The sequence below is a fragment of the Lonchura striata genome, chromosome 14 (assembly GCF_050655825.1).
Source record: "Lonchura striata isolate lonStrDom1 chromosome 14, ASM5065582v1, whole genome shotgun sequence".
Lineage (NCBI taxonomy): Eukaryota > Metazoa > Chordata > Aves > Passeriformes > Estrildidae > Lonchura > Lonchura striata.
Window position 1 is genome coordinate 15,858,248 of NC_140716.1, and position 19,378 is coordinate 15,877,625.

The window sequence follows — 19,378 nt, forward strand, 5'->3', positions numbered from 1 at the left end:
TTTTCTGCTGGTGGTGTGAGTTTCACAGTGTGACACAGACCTGTCCCACAGCCAGTTCCCATCAGCCTGCACAAACACCTCCCTCTGTCAGCAGGGCAGCACTCTTTGAAGGCAGCAGCGAGGTAAAGGTGGGAATGGAGGTGAGAAGAGCTGATGCTGCACATGGGTGCAGGGTCTCCCTCCTTCTCTGCATCCTTTGTCCACAGCAGCATCTCACCACACAGGGCTGTAGTGTTGGGTTTGAGCCATGTGCTCCTGGCTTACCGTGAGCACGTGGAGCAGAGTCCTGGAAGCAGCTGGGTTCCTCTGGGCTAATGCTGGAAAGTGGAGGAGCCTCCCTGAACCCCCGTGTATGGCTGCCCCATGCACAGCTAATCCCACCAGCTTCCAGACCCGTGGGGGTCCCTGAGCTGTCAGAGCTGATGTGAGTGCCCCAAGCAGCTCCATGAGAGGAGCTCTGTCCCTGCTGCCTGTACGTGGGGTGTGAGAAGGGACAGCAGTGTCTTGGAGCTGGATGGCAGCAGAGTTCCTTTCAGGTGAGCAGCTCACTATGCAACTGCTCATTTTGGTGGCACTGACCATCTGGGTAATTGTCTTTGTCCTGCCCAATGGGGCTTTAAATATTTTACCTATATTGTGAAGGATTGGATGTGATTTGCTTTGTCAGTTGTCTTATTCTCCTAAAATAAGTCAAAGTATTTGTTTTCCCTTGGGTGCTATTTGGGCTCTGTACTCTGGCAGTCCTGGAGGTTTTAATTTTACACAACTAGCGTTTCTGAAGTTGTAGAGGTTTGTTTTGACTTTGTTTTAATTAAATTGCTATAACGTGGGGGAAATCTTTGGCCTTAATTTAAATGGAAAGCCTTATTCTGTGTAAATCCAACATCCCTGTCTAGCTAGTGATTGTGCTGTTCAGAGTTTTGACAGGAAAAGTTAAAATTTTACTCCAGGCTTGAAAGTTTGCAATCATTGACTGCAACAGGCAGGGCCAGCTCGGTGGCGTAAAAGGATTATGTTAATCTATTGTTTGGGAAAGAAGTAAGATTTTAATAGATTCTCTTGATGCAGAAATGAGATAATTATTGCTTGAGAGGTGAAAAGAAATAGGTTGGAAGTAGAAATGATGCCGGGTGTTGGATCCTGTGCTTGTTGAGGATGTGTGTGCCCCTCTGGGCCAGTGCTTCCTGAGGGATACAGTTCTTATTTGGGGAGCAGGGAGGATTCAGATTCCATGGGGTCAAAGCACCATCTCCTTCCTGGAACAGCATCTCCACTACACCAACCCCAGCTGCCAGGTTGGGTCTGCTGCCAGTGCTCCAAGGTCCAGGTGAGCTTGAGTTATGAAGCTCTGGGAAGGAGAGGTGCTCAGGACTGTACCTCTGTGGCCATGGGATCAGTGGAAGGACTTCATACAACTCCGAGGGAAGCTTGAGCTTGTGGATGAGTCATTTCCCACAGAGACTGTTGCATATTAGGAAGAGATTTTTCCCTGTGAGGGTGGTGAGCCCTGGCACAGGGTGCCCAGAGCAGCTGTGGCTGCCCCTGGGTCCCTGGCAGTGCCCAAGGCCAGGCTGGACAGGGCTTGGAGCAGCCTTGGACAGTGGAAGGTGTCCCTGCCATGGCAGGGGGTGGAACAAGATGGGCTTTAAGGTCCCATCTAACCCAAATCATTCTGTGATTCCTGGTTTCTGTCATTTATCCATAGTTCCCTTGCAAGCGGGCCATGCCAAGTGCTGAGAGGTCAGATGTTCATCCAGCTCATTTTGTTGGTATGAGGTGATCTTCTATGCCTGGCTGTTAATTGAATTTTGATCCCCCTCCAGCCTGTGGCCACTGGTGCTCTCTCCCAGCTCTGGTGAGTCCCATGGGGGGACACAGCAGCCATGGGCAGTCACAGGTGGTTTAGGAAGCTGTGGGCACAAGGCTGGGGTGAAGGGAGCAGCAGGGGCTCACTGAACAGCCACCACAATGTGTACAGGACCAGGATGAGTGGGGACAGCACAACTCACAGTGAATATTATGTGGCTGGGGTGGCTTTGCCCCATGGGCTGGCAGCTGGGCACAACCCCTCTGTCTCCTTCCTGCTTCGTCTTTCCCCAGCCTCAGCACTGCGAGTCCTGGCCCCAAAACCCTTGTCACAGTCCCCCTGGGTGTGACAGGGGTGGTGGGGGACACAATTGTCAGGAGCCAGTTGTGGGAGAGGGCTGCTCCTCCTTGGAGCTCTGCTGTCTGTGGATGTTGGCAACTGCATCGATCCAGTCCCCTGTTCTCCAAGCCTGGAGACTGCTTGCTCCATATTGATTATAATTTTTTTTTTCTGAAGACTGATGAAGTTTGCTGGGCTCTAATTGCATGAATTATTCTCCTTTCCATTTTCTGAAACCCTTGATCATATTAATGAGTTTTCCAATTTTTGCTTTGGGTTTTGCCAGGGCTCGTTTTTCAGGGAAAAAAACAACTGGTGTGCAGTGAGCTGGGTCTGTTCCCAGGATGCTTGAGTAAGTGGGGATTATACATGTCCCAGTTTGCCCCACTTGGGCAGGATCAGGGGGTTTTGTCCCTTTTGATTTGAAAGAATCATAGGATTACAGAATGTCCTGACTTGGATGGGACCCACAAGGATCCCTGAGTCCAGCCCCTGGCCCTGCACGGACACCCCAGCAGTCCCACCCTGTGCATCCCTGAGAGAGTTGTCCAAACACTCCTGGAGCTCTGGCAGCCTTGGGGCTGAGATCATTCCCTGGGGATCAAATGAATTTTGGGTGGATCTCAAGCAGTGTGAGGGCAGCGCCAATGGGGCTGTAATGGGGAGTGGTTCAGCAGAGGCAGCACCCCTTGCCCTTAAGAGAGCCCTGCCAGCTCCAAATGTCCTCAAATTATCCTGCCTTTGTTTCTCATTTGGCTGTGTTTACTCTCATCACCTCACTGTTGATGTTTTAGACTTTCTTCAGTCCTTTTGAACCCAACAAACTATTTTTAGGAGGTATCAATCAATTTTCTCTCTTTTTTTTTTTTCCACTTAGCAAGCGTCTAAAGGCCTCTGTGACCTCCAACTGCCTGTGCTGCTGACTGCTTTTCCCTGCCCTTATCTCTTCCCTGCAAGCCTGAGCCAGGTTTTTATGCAGCTGTCAGGGAGCAGCAGCAGGGACAGCCCTGCTTTTGGGAGGTAATTATCCCTGTGTGCCCATGATTTAACTGCACAGTGCTGCCAGTGGGGAGAAACTTTTGAAGTGGGATGAAATAACCTGGCAGTTTCCATCTGGGGCTTTAAAAAGGGAATTGGATTTCAGGAGCATGCACATCCCATGCTGCTCCAAAAAGGAATAGCTGCTGATCAGCTGCTGCAGGTGGGTTACTGCATCAGCACCGGCATCTCTGGGCTGGGGGCTGGGGCTGTGTCTGTGCTGCCATGCTGAATTTGGTGGTGATTCCATCTCTGCTTCCTGGGTGCTTCTCTGGGAAGGTGAATTTTCATAAAATCATAGGAAGGACCCACGAGGATCACGAGTCCAGCTCCCAGCCTTGCACAGACACCCCAACAATCCCACCCTGTGCATCCCTGAGATTACTGTCCAAGCACTCCTGGAGCTCTGGCAGCCTCGGGGCTGTGCCCATTCCCTGGGGAGCCTGGGCAGTGCCCAGCACCCTCTGGGGAAAAACCTTTTACTAAAATCCAGCCTAAACCTGCCCTGGCACAGCTCCAGCCGTTCCTGTCCCTGTCACAAGGCAGAGATTGCAGCTGCCCCTCAGGACAAGCTGCAGCCCTGGTGAGCTCTGTGCTCCATCTCCTCCAGCTGAACAAACCAAGTGCCCTCAGCTGCTCCTCCTATGGCTTCCCCCTGAGACCCTTCCCCATCTTTGTAGTGAAATGGTCTCCGTATGTGATTCTACGTTATTCCAAGAAGGAGGGTATTTTAATTTAATTTGAGAATGACGGTATTTTACCTTCATTTGAGCAACACATCTGGGTTTGCTGCTGGAATTAGAGTGGTTGTGCTAAGTGATACATTGGGTAAATCAGTAAATTGATGTGGTTGGCTCATGGTAGGTACCGGCATGGAAGTGTGTGAGTAATGTAATAGAGCTGGCAATTACAGCAAAGTGCCTGCTTAGACTGAAATTATTGAGCCTCTTGCACACTCTGCACTTTATTACAGCTGTATTGAGATGTAGCACTTCCCAGAGGGCCCCACAGCTCTGCCAGCAAGTGTGTCGCTCCCAGATCCATGCTGTTCCCAGGAGTTAGCTCCAGGAACCTCCAAAGGTGTTTCTCCAGGGCACTGGGCACCAGAGAGGACCTGCAGCGTGTTGTACCACTGTGGGCTCATGTTTGCACAGAGCACAAGCACATTTAGAATCAAGATGAAATGCTTTGATGAATTCTGGATGGAGACATTTAGATTGGAAAAGTCCTCCAAGGTCATTGAGTCCAAGTGTTACCTCAGCACTGCCAAGCCCACTCATGTACCCTCACAGAGAGGAATTTCTTGCCAACATCCCATCTAATCCTGCCCTTGGTCAATGGACAGCCATTCCTTCTTGTTCTGTCACTCCAAAGTCCCTCTCCAGCTCTCCTGGAGCCCATTTAGGCCTTGGAAGGGCTCTGAGCTCTCTCTGGAGCCTTCTCCTCTCCAGGTGAGCACCCCCAGCTCTCCCAGCCTGACCCAGAGCAGAGGGGCTCCAGCTCTTGGGGCATCTCCATGGGCTCCTCTCAGTTTGTTCCAATGTCTCTTGTGCATCTGTTTCTTTAATCAGTTCATACTTGCATTTAACATATTTCTTCACATGCACATGTTGCTAATTGGTTTTGAACATTCTGTGAAATAACGTATTACATTTTTATTTTTATAACTATCCCAAAACATTTGATGATTCTCTTGTGCGCTGGGTTAACCAGCAGTGAAAAATTTGGCCTCAGTCACTGTGGGTATATTTAAAATAGGGTGGAAGAAGTTTACTTCCTAAACACAAGGATTAATGCTCAGAATGAAATAAAAAAAAGTTTATCATAATTCTTCTGAATTGGCTGAAAGATTTGTCTGGGAGCTGATGTGTGACATCAGCTGTGTGTGACAGTGTCCAGTTTTCAGCAGTTTGGAAAATCCCTGCCCCAAAGTCCTTTGAGGTCCCCATGGTGCTTTCAGGTAACTTGAGAGGCCAGTCCCTCCCCAGCTGGCACTAAAAGAAGGATCATAAGAGATTCTCTTTCACGTGACCTGAGGACACAGATGTTCTTGGGGGATTAGGAAGCTTCCTCTCACCCAGTTTTGGGGATCTCTGCAGGTATTTTTCCCTTGTGGGGAAAGGGACTCTGATGACAATAGATGGAAACAGAACTCCCATGGTGAAATGACCTCTTTGCCACAGGACATCCTGGGATGAGCAGGCAGCAGTGCCCCCTGTTCTGGCTCTGTCCCTGATGAGCTCCTCAGGCTCCAGCTCCTCCTTTGGCCCACCTGGCAGCTTTTCTAGACTGTTCTGCTCTTGTCACTTTTCAGTGTCACACCTCCAGTCTAGGACTGCACTTGTGCATCCTGCTGGGCTCCATGCTCTGCGTTGCTGGAGTTCTGCTCTCCAGGTATCAGCCAGCCTGGGAAAGGGACAAAGGGAAAGGGAGCCTGAAACCAGCCCAGGTTTTGCTTGTGGAGATGGGGTTGCTGCTCCCACAATGGCTTGAACTTTTAATTGCTTCCCCCACTCACTGGGAGGTTGGGTACTGGTGAGCATCCCCCGTGCTGTCCTGGGGAAGGGATAAGCTATGGGAAGCATGGCTGAAGGAGGAACAGGATGGGCTCTGCATCAGCTGCTGAGTGGCTTTTAGAGATGCAGCACCCCAGAAGAGCCAGGGCTGGAAAGTTTATGTTGAGTAGTCTAGGTGTGGAGGGAAACTGGAGCACTGGAGCCCTGGAGAAAAAACAGGAAGGGTCCTCTTGGACTGTAGGAGTGGATGGAGCAGCTGTCAGCTCAATGGAACCTCCTTTTCCTCTTTGCCTGCTTCTGCCTATCCATATTGAAGAAGTGTAATTGGAGCAAAAACTGCCTGGGGAAGTCACAGAGATGTAACCAGATCTGGTTTGCTCACAATGAGCTCAGGAGCATAGGGGCCGGGGCTGCAAGAATTGTGCAAGGGCCACCTTCCAGGGCTGTGTGGCTTATCCCACTGTGCTGGCACACCCCAAGACCTGGTAGAGAAGCTTCTGAGTTCACACATAGGATGTCTGAGCTGCTGGGATGTTGCTCTGATGATTTCTGCCTGAAAAAGCATTGTGGTTGATTGCAGGTTGGGAGCAGTGCTGGTTCCCATATCTGTGATGGCTTCATTGTGTTTGGAGGGTTCTGAAATGGGGAATGTTGGTCTCTAGGGCCTAAAGCAGTATGTACACAGGAATGTGTGAGATGACCCAGACAACCAGGCTGTGTTTGACTCGTGGGTATTTTCTCCTCCCAAATGCTGCAGCCTGTGTGAGATGCCTGTGCCAGGGCTGGGTGATACCTGTGCTGCCATGCTCAGCATCCCTCAAGTCCCAGCATCGTGCGGTTCTGATTCCTGCTTTTACATCTCCTCCACAGCTCCTCTTAAAAATCAGTTTATGCGTCTGCAAATTAAACCACTGTTTTGCTTATGAAGTGTTTAATTCCACTGATAAGTGGAAGTGGGAAGCTGTTGCATCGCTGAGTGTGTGGCTGCAAACCCCAGCACAGCAGATTGTAAATATGAAATTAGAGAGTTCAGCAACATCTTGGCAGATTGCCTCTGCTGCCGAGCTCCTCTGGGGGCCAGCTGGTGTGACAGCCCTGTTTGAAGGGCTGACCACTCTGAGCAAGGAAGGGTCTGAGGGCAGTTCCGTGTCCTTAGGGCAAAGGACACAGCCCTTCGCTTGCCCCAAGGCACCAGCACAAAAGCAGAGGCTGTAACTCAGAGGAATGATGTGGGAGCTTGTGTTGCCTCTGTGCCAGCACTGGTTGTGCTGTCAGCCAGACGGGTCCCAGTCAGCCTGGTCCAGGGGCTTGAATCCTCTTTTTGGGCACAGGTGGAGGGGTTTATGGAGTTGTCTGAGCTTTCAGGCATTGGTACCTTCAAAGTCACCATCCCCAGCTTATCCAGAGGTTTCGTGAAGATGGCATTTCCTCTTGTTTGTTTGCCAAGTGCTGGCACTGTTGGGCTCACAGACTGAGCTCTGCAACTTTATAGGGAGGCTGACTCCCTGCCAAGAGCTGTGGTTCCTACCTGCCCCCCACCGCAGGGAGCTGCAGGAATGTGTGGTGTCCCCGGCTGCAGCTGGAATGCTGGGGAAGTCTGCCTTGCTCCTTCTATTTTGTGTCCAGCAGTCTGTCGAATCCTCCTGCTGTTTTTTTTTTTGTGCAGTCTTCTAAATTGCCCTTTTGTCCCCAGACAGTTGTGCTTTGCAGACGCCAAAGGAGGATCCCTGGGGCAGCGTCGCTGCTCCTCTGCCCTCCCAGGTGGTGGGAGGAAGGGGGGAAGCGAGGGATTCAAATGAATGCCGCTCTTCCTCTGCACTCTTCCTGCTGCCCTGCCAGCCCCCTCTCCTGTTGCCTTGGCATAGCCAGGAGCAGGTAACATCACCGCTGCCAGGTGAGCCCGCTGTCCTGCTCACGCTCCAAGGTGTGTGTGCCTGAGCCCGGTTTCCTCCGGGAGAGCCGCTGCTGTGCCTTTTCCCATAGCAGGGAAACAAGAGTTTGTCCTTTTCTGTCTCCCCTCCTCTGCTCTCCCCCTCGGCTGCCTCCCGCTGCCTCCTGCCAGCCCCCTCTGCTCTCCCGTCTCCTCCGCTCCGGCTCCTGTGACCTCTTTGGCGTGTTCCATTTCACCGCGGTCGGCGGCGGGGAGCCGATGGCAGATGAGAGCGGTGGCGGTGCAACCGCGCGGAGGCAGCGGGCGGGTGCTCTGCGAGCCCGGCGAGCCGGGCAGCGCTCCGGACCCTGCGGATCGGCGGATCGCAGGGACAGGTGGGAGCCGGGGGGGCGGCTGCGGCGAAGCAGTGCGTGAGCGGCTGTATTCCCCAGCTGCGAGAGGGGAGCAGCCCCGCTCTCCCTCCCCGTGTGTGCCGGGGAGGAGAAGGTGCCCGCGGACCGAGTGCCTGCCCGGTGGAGGCGCTGGCGGGGTCCCCTCCGAGCATCGCCTGCCCCCTGCTTTGTGTGCAGGTCTGCGGCGGCTCGCTCTGTTAGCCGGCATGAACGTCAGCGCCCGGAACGGGAGCAGGGAGTGGGGATGGTGCAGACAAATTATCCCCAAAAAACGCGGCGAGGGGACGGGCACTGTGACTCTGCCGGCGGGGGCGGCTGCCCGGCTGTCCCCGGGCCGTGCTCCGCGGGGCGCACCCAGCTGCTCAGGCATTTAATTCCGAGGGGAAAGCTGAGCCAGAGTCCGCAGGAAAAGGAAGAAAATAAGGGGGGAGGGAAGCGGAGGTCAGGAAGGGCTTTCGGCAGTGGATGGCCGTCCCTGGTGGCGAGGGGGCTGCTTTCAGGGGATGGCTCTAAGCAGGGAAATAGCAGTGCATGCAGGTTGTTTATTTTTTAACATGGCATCCACACCGGAGGGATAAAAGGGTGTTCGGGGAGCCTGGGGCTCTGCCAGCTGAGTTACCACCAGTTTTCCTTGCTGTTTCCTCTCTTGTCATGGTGGGGAGTCACCGTCAGACACCCCTTCCCCGGATAAGCTTCACTGACTTGATCTGGCTTTGCTCTGTGGGGCTGGAGCAAGATTTGGGTGTTTTTTTCTGAAGCCCTTGTTTTTTCTCCGCCCAGCTGGCGTCAGGCACCGAGGATGCAGACAAGTGCTCCTGACTAGGGGAGGGCTGGCAGGAGGATTTCCCTTCGGGTTCACAGCATCCCCGTGTCTGCTGTCTGCTGTTGGAAAGGCTTTGTGCTGGAGCATGGGGAGCAGAGCTCACAGGTGACCTCCAGCTGGATCAGCCTCGCTTGCTTTAAATGCCTGTCCCTCTCCTTAGGCTCAGGTGTTTGGTGACAGGCTGGAAAGTCATGGTAGGTTGGTGCTGCTGGCAGCTGAGTGTGCCTTCTGCTCTGGAAAACAGGGAGGGAGGAAGGCTGGTGGACTCTGAATAGCTTTGGGAAGAGCAAGCGGGGATCCTCTCCACGCTGTAAGAATAGACCCTTTGGAAATTCATCTGAGCAGCTGATTTCTTGGGGTTTCTCATCGCCTCTGAGATCAAACCCCATCCCCTTCTTCATCCGAGGGCCACCACAGCCACGCTGGGTCACCTACTCAGAGGGCAGCTCCTGCACCTGCCCAGTGCCACTCGCCGTGGGGGCTCGCAGACTTGTGCCAGTGCTACCGAGGGACCTTTTCCAGCGAACGCTTTTAATTTTTCCTCTTCCTCCTTCACTCAGCTCTGCAGCATCACATGAAATACATGTGCAGTCGCCGGCTGTCCTGAGCTGTGACCATCGTTTGGCTCAGGGAGATAGGACTTAGCACCCTCCAGATCTGAGGGCTGGCTGGAGCACGCTGTGGACTGTCCAAGTAACTTGTGGTGGCTGAACTCCTCCTGGCCTGCGCCGGGTCCCTCTGGCCCCGCTCTTTCCCAGTGCCGAGGGCTGGTGGAGCGCACGGGGCAGCGGGCACAGCTGGAGTGTAGCATGCACGAGTGTGCAGAGGGACGCAGGGACACCGGCGGGAGCCATGGCCTCGTTTGGGAAGCTGACGGAGTATTTCAGCCTGAGGAAGTCGAGGCCGGAGCTGCGCTCCAGGCGCTGGGGCCGGCGGAGCGGGAGCTGTTGCTGTAGTGTCGCCGAGTGCAGGTACGGGGTGGCAGCGACCCGACTGTCCCGGTGCCTCCGTGTGTGCTTGGGGCATGGCATGTGCAATCCTCGGTGCTTTGCTGTGTTTACCTCCCTGGGGGCTGGGAGGGGGTTGGGAGCAAGCCAAGGGCTCTGGGAGCATCACCCCGTTCCCGTGTGGGGCTCCTGCAGAGCTCATCGCTGTGGGATGTCTCTGGCAGGCTCTGTGACCTGGCATCTGTCTCACTGCCCAGGGCACGTCCCAGGTGTCAGTGGCACATCTTGGGCATCTGATGGGTGACCACATGCACCTGTGCCTTGCTTCCTCTGCCTGGTGCTCTCTGCTGTGCCACTGCACTGTCCCCTCATGAGAGGACTGAGGTCATTACACCAAAATCACCCTTCCCTCCACCTGCCCCGTGCAAAGGCCTCTCTGCAGGGGCACCAAGAAGTGGCTGCTCAGGTGAAGTGGAATCTGAGGTGCTGATGGAGCCTCCTGTCACATTGGAAGGCTCTGGGCAGTGAAGAGGGGAGCTCTTCTGGGCAGACAGACACACGGCTCATCGGCAGCTTCTCTGGGGTATGGACTGGGAGGGGATCACAGTGGGGATGGGGAAGGTGGCTTTTGGGCTGACTGGAAATTCTCTAGGAGCGTGTGAGTGCTCAGAGTTGTGTGAGGGGGGTTGCACACGTCCTTGTTTTGCATCTAAACACAGTTACTGCAATTAAGAAAATTGCTCTGTGCCTGGGTGGCTTCTCCTTGGGTGTTTTGTACAGCATGTAAGACAGAGCTAGTATTCAGTGCTGCTCTGGGCTCTTCCCCATTTTTGTGGGCTCAGCCTGAGCAGTGCATCCCCAAATCTCCTGCCGACCTGCAGTTGGTGCCTCCCTGCTGTGGGGTGTAGGTCTGCGTAGGGACACACAGGACAAAAAAATAATACCAAGGCGTTCACTTGCCTTCCTCCGTGGCTGGTGAGCACTTTCTACTCTAAAGGTATTTAAAATATCTACAGATTCAAATGAAGTTGGAGCCCCTCCTGCTGCTGCTGTGCTGCTGCTGAGACAGTGAGGCACGCACAGCCGCCGCTGTCTCCCCTCTTTTCCCGGTGGCTGGGGAGGAGTCGCCTCTTCCCCGCTCACTCGTTTCTCCAGAAACATTCCTGGCAGAGCCAGGAGCTTTGTTCTGCTCTTTTTTGGTGCTGTAGACAGAAACCCTGGTTTCTGCCCTCGGGTTTTTGCTGTGCTGCTGTGGAGCTGGGTGTGAGGAAGGTCTGTTGTCCAGGTGCTGCTGGGTGCAGGGCGTGCCTGGGGTTTGCTGTGTGCAGCCAAGTGTGTGCCAGTGCCTAGCCCGAGGGAGAGGAGGAGGTGCCACCCCCATGCACAGGGTGCTATTGTCCTGAACCTTGGCGTGTGGGGTGAGTTGGGTGGTTTCCTCTGCAGTGGGAGATGTTGTGGTGCCTTCCTAGCCCTGGGATGTGAGCCACACAAAAGTGGCATTGATGGTTGTAGCTCACGTACCAAATTTTCCTGGGGATGCTGGCTGTGGATGTGGGACTCTGAGCAGCCTGCTCTGCTGGAAGACATCCCTGCCAATGGCAGAGAATGGAACGGAATGAACTTTAAGGTCCCTTCAGCCCAAACCATTCTGTGTCTGAGTTGTCCCCTTGTGCAGGACTGTGGCTCACTCTGCAGCAGATGTGGCCACAAGGCCACTGCCCGTCAGGGCTCAGTGCTGTGTGGGGCTCATGGACCCCCTGCCCACAAGCAGAGATCCTGTGTGTGCCCAGCTGCTCTGGTGTGGCCAAGCTCGAGTTGCAGGGAGCTGTGCTCTGCCTGTTTTGCCTCCTGGGCCATGCAGCTGCTCCAGGGCAGCTCCTCTGGCCTGGATGAGAGTGTGTGAACAGATTTCCTGGTGTCCCTGACCCCCACAGTGACAGGCCTTGAGTGCACCTGTGGATACTGAGCCCATTCCCTTGATTGCTGCGGTTGATTATGAAACTAAAACTAAGTGATTGAAGTGTGGGATGCTTTGAAATCAGTGTCACTTGTCAACCCAGCTACTTGAGCTTCTGCCTGTTCCCCTGCTGCCTCCCCAGTGTCTGTACCTTGAGAAAACCCAGGAAATCTCCATGGCTGAGATCCAAAAACCTACACAATGCTGCTGCTGCAAGGTCTGGCCCTGCCCTTGCTGTAGATGGTGCTTCTTCCAGCTCTGCTGATCAGCTTTCTGCTTTTATTTCCTTTCTTCACTCTGTTGTGGGCAAGTGAAGCATGGAGATGAGATCCTCAGCTCCCACATTTCCACGTGCACGGAGGTTCCAGAGGTCCTGCAGCCCAGGTTCAGCAGGGTGACTGATGTCTAACAGCCCTCAGCACAGCCCTGCCCTGGTCTTGCTCAGGGCAGCCAGGCTCCCACCACGGTTCCCAAGGCTGCATAATCCCCTGGGACCACAGGGAACAGATGTAGGCAGGTACTCAGTCGAGAGCTTCCACTGACTGGAGTTATTAAATTCTAAATATAGTGGTCCCACGCATTCTCACAGGACCTGACAGAAATCAGCAGGTGTGCAGTTATGGTTTTAAATAATATTCCTGCATTTTTAAACTACGCCTCCAGATAAAGCAACATGAGTGAGCTGGGATGAGTAAGTCTGCTGGGCTTGAGAATTTGTGAGCTCAGACTTGTGCACAGAAGTGGAGCCCAGCAGGAGATCATCTCACTCAAGGTGCTTTTGGGCAAAGGTGCTGCTTGCAGGAACTCTTCAGCCTCTGCTCTCACCTGTGGCACAGTGTGTCCTGGTTTGTCCCTCTGCATTGTGTCAGCTGGAGGCTCCTGCAGCCTGAGCCCTGTGCTGCAGGAGGGGCTGTGGCACGGCTGCCTCCTGTTATTGAGTCAGTCACCTGGGCAGGTGTCCCTGGGGCTGGGAGGCACGAGGTGTGGCAAGGTGGGGATCAGGGTGTCCCCTGGGCAGCTGTGCTGGGACAGGGGCAGGCAGTGTGAGTAAACACCCCAGCCAAGCCCAGCCCAGTGAGGCAGCTGATTTATTTGCAGCAACTTCTTTTCTGTCTAGCAGAGGCAGTGATGGATGAAGGAGAAACTCCAGGTGACAGGCTTGGAGCAGGACTGCTCCGTGAGGGATGAGAGCCCAGGGCATGGCAGGGAGATGAGGATTTGTCTGCAGAACTGGGTGCAGGTGCCTGTGGGTGAAGCACAAGAGGTGCTTGCTGAGCTCTGGCGGGTTCTTCTTTGTGCTATCTTGTGGTGCCAGCCTTGAGTGCTTGTGCCCAGCTCTGTGTGTTGTCTGGAAAGGCACAGAGGCTCTGCTCTGGAATGGAGGGGAAATGGAAGGCAAAGGAAAGTTATACTAAATAGCTCTTCTTTTAGTGAGCTGTGTGTAAACTGAAAGGTCTGGACAACTGATTTTGGGTTCCTGCAGCTTTTGCAAAGTGGAATAGAACATCAGTATTGTCCTGTTGTGCTGTCAGTGGGCTGAGAGAGCAGTCCTGCCCGCTGTGAAAGAGCTGGGGGGCTCCAGGGTAGGCTGGAACTGTCTGGAGCATGATGGCACTTCCCAGGCTGCTGTTTGCTGCCAGGGCTGCTCAGCAGTGAGCCAGCCTGACAGAGCACTCGGCTGGGACCCTGGGGGCCTGCATGGATTCTGGGAGGACAGCAGTCAGAGTTATGGGTGTGGGAGAAGTTGTCAAGGACACTCTTGGAGCTGCTCTCAGTCTGGGTACAACACAGGAAAGCCGAGCTATTGGAGAAGGCCAGTTTTATCACCACAGAGGTGACCTGCAACAGTAACTAATTCATTTAAAGAAATCATTAAAAATCCCAATTGAAAGTCGTTAAAAATCCCAAGTCCTGTCCAGAGGTGGCTTCTGAGAGGAATTTCTCCTCTAGGCAGGGACCTGGGGACTGATTCAGAGGCTTCCACTGTTGGCCCAGGACTCTTCTGAGAAAGATCCATTCTCTGGCTTCAGGAAGTTGATGGTCCCTCTTTGACCTCTCCCCTTCTCTGTGGTCCCCAGAGCCCCACAGGGTCCCCACAGAAGGGCTTTGATGAGCTCCTCAGGAGATTGCTGCCTAGTTATGGAAAGAAGATATTCAGGATAGGGGAATACAGGGGGAAATTTGTGCCAGGGTTTGGATCCTGCATTCTACTCCTGGGGGCACCTTCAGCCCTGGAGGCAGCAGAGCTGACAACCCCGAAAACCTGAGGGTGAAGACCCTATGTCCTCAGTGGGCTCCAGGAGAGGAGATTTTCTCTGGCTTGGGGTGGCCAGGGAAGCTCAGTGTGGGATAGGGGGAGGAGAGGAGTTTTTCTGTGCTGGGCCTGCAGGGTGACACCTTCAGGGTTCTGCTACCTTTCTTCTCTCAGTACCTGAGCTGGAAGTTGGTGTTAATTAGCAATAAATTAGGTTATGTAAGAATTCGATTACATAAAAATTCTAACTTGCTGGGCCTGTTTTTGCCCATGTCATTAGATGCTATCCAGCTGAAGAAGGGGTGCTTGGGATCATCTTTGCACTCCTGTGGGGTAGAGGTGGGTCCAGGTGTTTCTCTTGCTCCCAGGGTCAGAGCCTGTTCCAAGCCTTGTGGGAAGCTGGACCGAGGAGCTGCTTTTTGCCATGGGGAGCTGTTACCTCCTCTCCTTTAGGGTCTGTTCCACGCTGATATCCTGGTTCGTGTCTTCACTGTGCAGTGTGATGGGCTTTGAGGTGGGGAGGGGTAGTGGGGAATGTTTTCCTGGCAGGATTGTGCTTAGTTGTTTTTGGGTGCTTAAAAATATCTCCTCAGCTCTGACAGCATGTCTGTGTTCAGGCACACAATTGTGGTGTGGGACAGGAGGACCTGGCAAGTTCTGGGGCTGGGAAATTGCACTGAGAGAACAGCTCCTGTGTTAGCAGCACACAGCATGAGACAGGCAAAGATGGCACGTAAAGATGCCCAAAGGGTGGCTCTGAGGGGCTGTCCTACATGGCTGAGAGTTTGACTGATTTTTCCCACTGTGTTTTTGGCATTTTGAACAAAGCATTTCTGCTTCCAAATGACATTGTCCATATGGAAAGATATCTGCATTTTAAAGCAGAAAACTAGCAAGGAACTTGGAAGTGTTTTGGATTAAGTGGAAAGTTTCCACTTGGAATTAGTCAATAAAGTGTTTGTGACACTTATACTCCAAACTTCCCAGTGCTCACACCTCCCTTGCCTGCTGAGATGCCAGCAGGAAAATGTGTGTGACTGCATGGATTCCTATTTTTTGCTGCAACTGATCATTGTAACCTATGAACAAGTCAATGTCCGTGGCCAGGGCATGGGAGTGGGCAGTGCTGGTGCTGGAAGTCCTAAATCTGGTGTTGGTGACTCAGCCCGTGCTTCGCAGAGGTGCTGAGCACCCATTAATCCTCTTAGCTGGAACAGGCAGCCAAGCACTTTTGCAGCTTGGCTGGGCAAGAATGAGGGGAAGAGCTCCAGGAGCTGGAGCTGGAAACTTCAGCCTCATTCAGCTGGAGGTTTGGAATGTGGCGACAGGTTTTGGGGTGCCTGAGGCTGCAGAGCTCTGTGTGGGGCTGTCTTTAAGGGCAGCCTGTGTCCTCTTGGGTGAGGCTTGTTTGGAATGACGGGAGCCCCTCTGCCATGGAGACAGGCTGAGAGCTGGAGAAGAGAAAGCTCTAAGAAGACCTTAAAGCCCCTTCCAGTGCCTAAAGGGGGTTTATAAAAAGAGGGAGAGTGACTTTTTACATGGGTAGACAGTGACAGGACAAGGAGGAATGGTTTTAAACTACAAGAGGGGAGATTTAGATTAGATACTGGGATGGAATTGTTTCCTGTGAGGGTGGGCAGGCCCTGGCACAGGGTGCCCAGAGAAGCTGTGGCTGCCCCTGGATCCCTGGAAGTGTCCAAGGCCAGGCTGGACAGGATTTGGAGTACCCTGGAATAGTGGGAGGTGCCCCTGCCCATGGTAGGGAGTGGGATGAGATGGGATTTAAGGTCCCTCCCGACCCAATCCATTCCATGGTTCTGTGCTGTTTCCCACCTGCCCTGTGTGGTTGTGCCTGGCGGGGTCACTTGTGCCCTTTAGCTCACCCAGGTGTCCCATCTCTCTTGATGCTGTGTCTGTGGTGGCTGCAGGACTGAGCCTTCCTCCCCTCTCCTCTGTGCCAGCCTCTCCCAGGCTGTGTCCCTGGTGTCTCACAACCATGACAAGCTGTCAGACGTGCACAATGGTGAGCAGAGTGGCAGTGCCACGGGAGGAAATGACATTTAGCTTTTGTTGCTTGATTGAGCTGCCTGGGTTTTGTATATTAAACCTAAAGAAGCCTTTTGGCTTTGTTCTCCCTCCTGTTTGCAGCACCGTGCCTGGGATCTGGCAGGAAGGGGCTTGGGGAGCAGCGCAGAGAAAAAAATCTGTCTCCCCATCAAAGTTGTTATTGCAAGGGGCCTGTCCACCAAGCCTTGACTTACCCTGGTTCTCTGTTTCTGTGCTCTGGGGGACACCTGGGTGCATTTCCAGTTCCAGCCCTCACTAATGCAGTCTCATTAACAGAGCTCCTGGTCTCGCTCTGGGCTGTGGCTCTGTCCTCTCCTGTGCTGTTAGGGTGCAGGGGGAGATGATGTGGACAGAGCCAGGGATGCTCTGGGCCTCTGCCTCTTCCTGCTCCTCAAAAACGTGCTCCCGTGGCTGTGTGTAAAGGGATGTTTAAGATCTGTCCCATAAAAGTGCATGTATGTGTGGCCTGGGAGCTGGTGGGGAAAGCCCCCTGGATCTGACAGACTTGAAAAGCACATCCAAGCCCTCAGGGTCATCTTTTTGGGGTTTGGGATCATGTTTTATGTAAAGACAAGGCTTGCACCAGCTGTTCTCCCTTTCTGCCTGGCTTCCAGTTTCCTTTGAAAACCAGTCTTTGGGATGGGAGATGAGCTTGGGAGCTGCCTGGTTTCTGCACAAGCTGAAGCTCGTCTTTGAAGGCAGAATTAGGCAGAAAAAGATGAATGGGCACCCTTTATTTTGGAGTGGTAGTTGGATGGGTAGTGGGAGGAAGGGAATGAAACTGGTATTATTAAGGGGAATCACAGACAGAGCGTGACTGCAGAGCTGGCTCCTGGAGCAGAAAGCCTTGGCCTGTGAGTCACACTTTGCTCGAAAGGCTGTTGGGTTCCTAATTCCCACTGTTTTGGCACTGAGTCACAGCTGGGTGGGGGCGCAGGTAGGAAACACAAGCCCCAGCAATCCCCAGTTATTCCAGACAACAGTGGGAATGTTAACAGCTTCTGGGAGAAATGGTGGCTGCATGGGGGAGATTCCCAATGGGGTTGTTCCTGGGTGCCCTTCTCTGCCTGCTCCTGACCGTGCAGGGCAGTCCCTGAGGAGAGGGGGGACACCTGTGAGCCCCCAGGGTGCAAGGGGACACTAGGCAGCCCAGGTCCTGGCTTGGTGGCAGGGGTGGCTTTGTGTGCTCCAGGTGGGGGTGGGATATGGGCAAGCACAGGGCAGCTGTGGTGTGCTTCCTGCCCCAAACCACCTGGGAAATGTCCCTCTGCATCGGCATCACCGGGGGCCGAGGGGAAGAGGCTTGGTGTCCTTGTAGCACGTTGAGCTGAAAGATGGAAGTGCCAGAGCTGTGAGTGCCCCCTCCTGCAGGGGAGTTTGGGGTGGGTTATGTCCTTCAAACAGCCCCTTGGTGGGGGAAGAGCCCCCCTAGGAGGAGAGGGCTGCTCCAGGGAGAGCACCGGGTGATGCTGTCCTGCAGGAGGTGGGCTGAGCCAGCTCTGGGGGAGCTGGAGAGGAAGGGAAAGGGGATAGAGCAACAAAAGAGATTTTCTCTGGACCCAGGAAGAAGCATTTCAAAGAGGAAAGGAAAAAAGGACACTACTGTTGGGAATATTTCAAATACAAAAACTAGAATACTTACTTCAAAAATTAAAATGTTTCTTCCCCCCACAAAAATTCTGTGTTCTTTCCTGTAGGAATAGTTGGAAATTATACAAATTAATGCAAGATAACTTTACTTTGCATTTTTCAGTCTTTTGATGGAAAGAATGCAGATGGGAACGAGCAGCTCCTCCTGGTTCCCTGGCTGTAGCAGCCCCTGGTGTGGGGGGAGCAGAGCAGATCCCCCACCTGAGGCAGCCCCTGCTGCTGCCTGGAGCATCCATGTGCTTCCACGGGTGTTTGGAAGCCGCTGGATCTGGCATTTGTTCCTGTTGGCTGCTTGGACCCCAGGCCCTCTGCTATCTGCCCTGGGTGCAGGATTTGTGTGGCTGTCCCTAGTACATCTATGTTTTGGCTGCAAAACAATGTTTGTAGAAAAACTGGAAAGCTCCCATGCATTTTTATGTTGCTTCAAGAACAAACAGCTAACATTTATCACAGAATCCCAGGATGGTTTGGGCTGGAATGGAGCTTTCAGCTCACCTCATTCCAACCCCATGGGCAGGGACACCTTCCGCTATCCCATCCAAGCTGGCCTTGGACACTTCCAGGCACAAGTTCTTCACTGGGAGACTGGGAGGCTATTCCAGCTGAGATTTTAGGGGATGTTTTTCCTGCAGCAGGGATGTGTTTCCCTGGCAGAACCTGGCTCTGCTTTTCTCTGCGGGCGCTGAGCTGCAGCAGTGCACAGAAGTGGCAGAGTCCTTATCCCTGGAAGCATTGAAAAATGTGTGGATGTGGCACATGGAAAATGGTGGTGATGCTGGGTTGGTTGTTGGATTTTATAACCTTAGAGGTCTTTTCCAACCTTGATGATTCTGTGATTCTCCATACAGCCTGGCAGCTGAAGCTTTGCCAGGGTTCTTGTCTGGAAGTAGGAAGTTTTTGGGCTCTGCTTCCTTGCAGCCCATGGCCAGCCCCCAGCCCAGCCCTGTGGCTCGGTTCCTGCTGTGCAGTGGGGCCCTGGGGCTGCCTGGGACCCAGCCCTGATTATGCCCTGGAGGAATCCTGTCCCCAAGTGCTGCTGCCCAGGCTGGGCTTCCTCTGGGCTGTTTTGGGGCTGTTTGCTCCTGTTCTTCCCCTCACAAGACAGATAAAATCCATTAGCCTGGCCACGAGCAGCTGCTGGGTTTTGCCAGAGCTCTGCTCCCAGCTCCCCTCAGCCCCCATTACTCTTGCACTGAAAACCCTCTTTTTAAGGAATTTTACTGTGATACACTGGGAACATAACAATTTTTTTCTGTTCAATGAGCTTGTCTCTCTGACCATGGTAGTGACTGCCTCTTGTGCTTCAGAGGAAAATGGAAACCAGCCTAAGGCTCTGGTTGAAAGGCGGTGCCCAAGGAGGTTTAAAACAACAACATGCCAATGATTGCTTATAAATCTGCTTTTTGACCAAAACATATATGAATAATTATTCTGCCAGGGATTAATAGTCAGAGATGGATCAGCTTGGCCCCTGTTTACCTCCAGTGCTGAAAAACTTGGTCATGCTGCAGAAATTACAGGATTTCAAGCAAACCAAGCAGCTCCACCAGCTGTCAGGAGTGTCTTCCTGTGCTGGAGCACATCAAATTCAGGCCTCAAGCATCTCCCCTGTGGTTGTCAGGAGCAGCAGTATCCTTTCCAAGATGATCTCAGCAGCTTTTTGTCTCCTCTGTCGTGTGACTTGGATTTTGAAGCAA

General features: G+C 53.3%; 1 protein-coding gene across 5 annotated transcripts in view; it reads left to right on the plus strand.

The window, feature by feature from the left end:
- Positions 1 to 19,378, plus strand: part of LOC110470184 (ankyrin repeat and fibronectin type-III domain-containing protein 1) — a 245,108-nt gene that overhangs the window by 46,502 nt on the left and 179,228 nt on the right. The window contains exon 1 of one of the 5 annotated variants that reach the window (XM_085592613.1): positions 7,816 to 7,965. The exons of 3 other annotated variants lie outside the window; for them this stretch is intronic. In XM_085592613.1, coding sequence (XP_085448739.1) covers positions 7,850 to 7,965 — 116 coding nt within the window. In that variant the 5' untranslated portion in view covers positions 7,816 to 7,849. Of the gene's footprint in view, positions 1 to 7,815; positions 7,966 to 8,107; positions 9,778 to 19,378 lie in introns of those variants that run through there. One more of the 5 variants, XM_085592612.1, reaches the window with a different exon arrangement.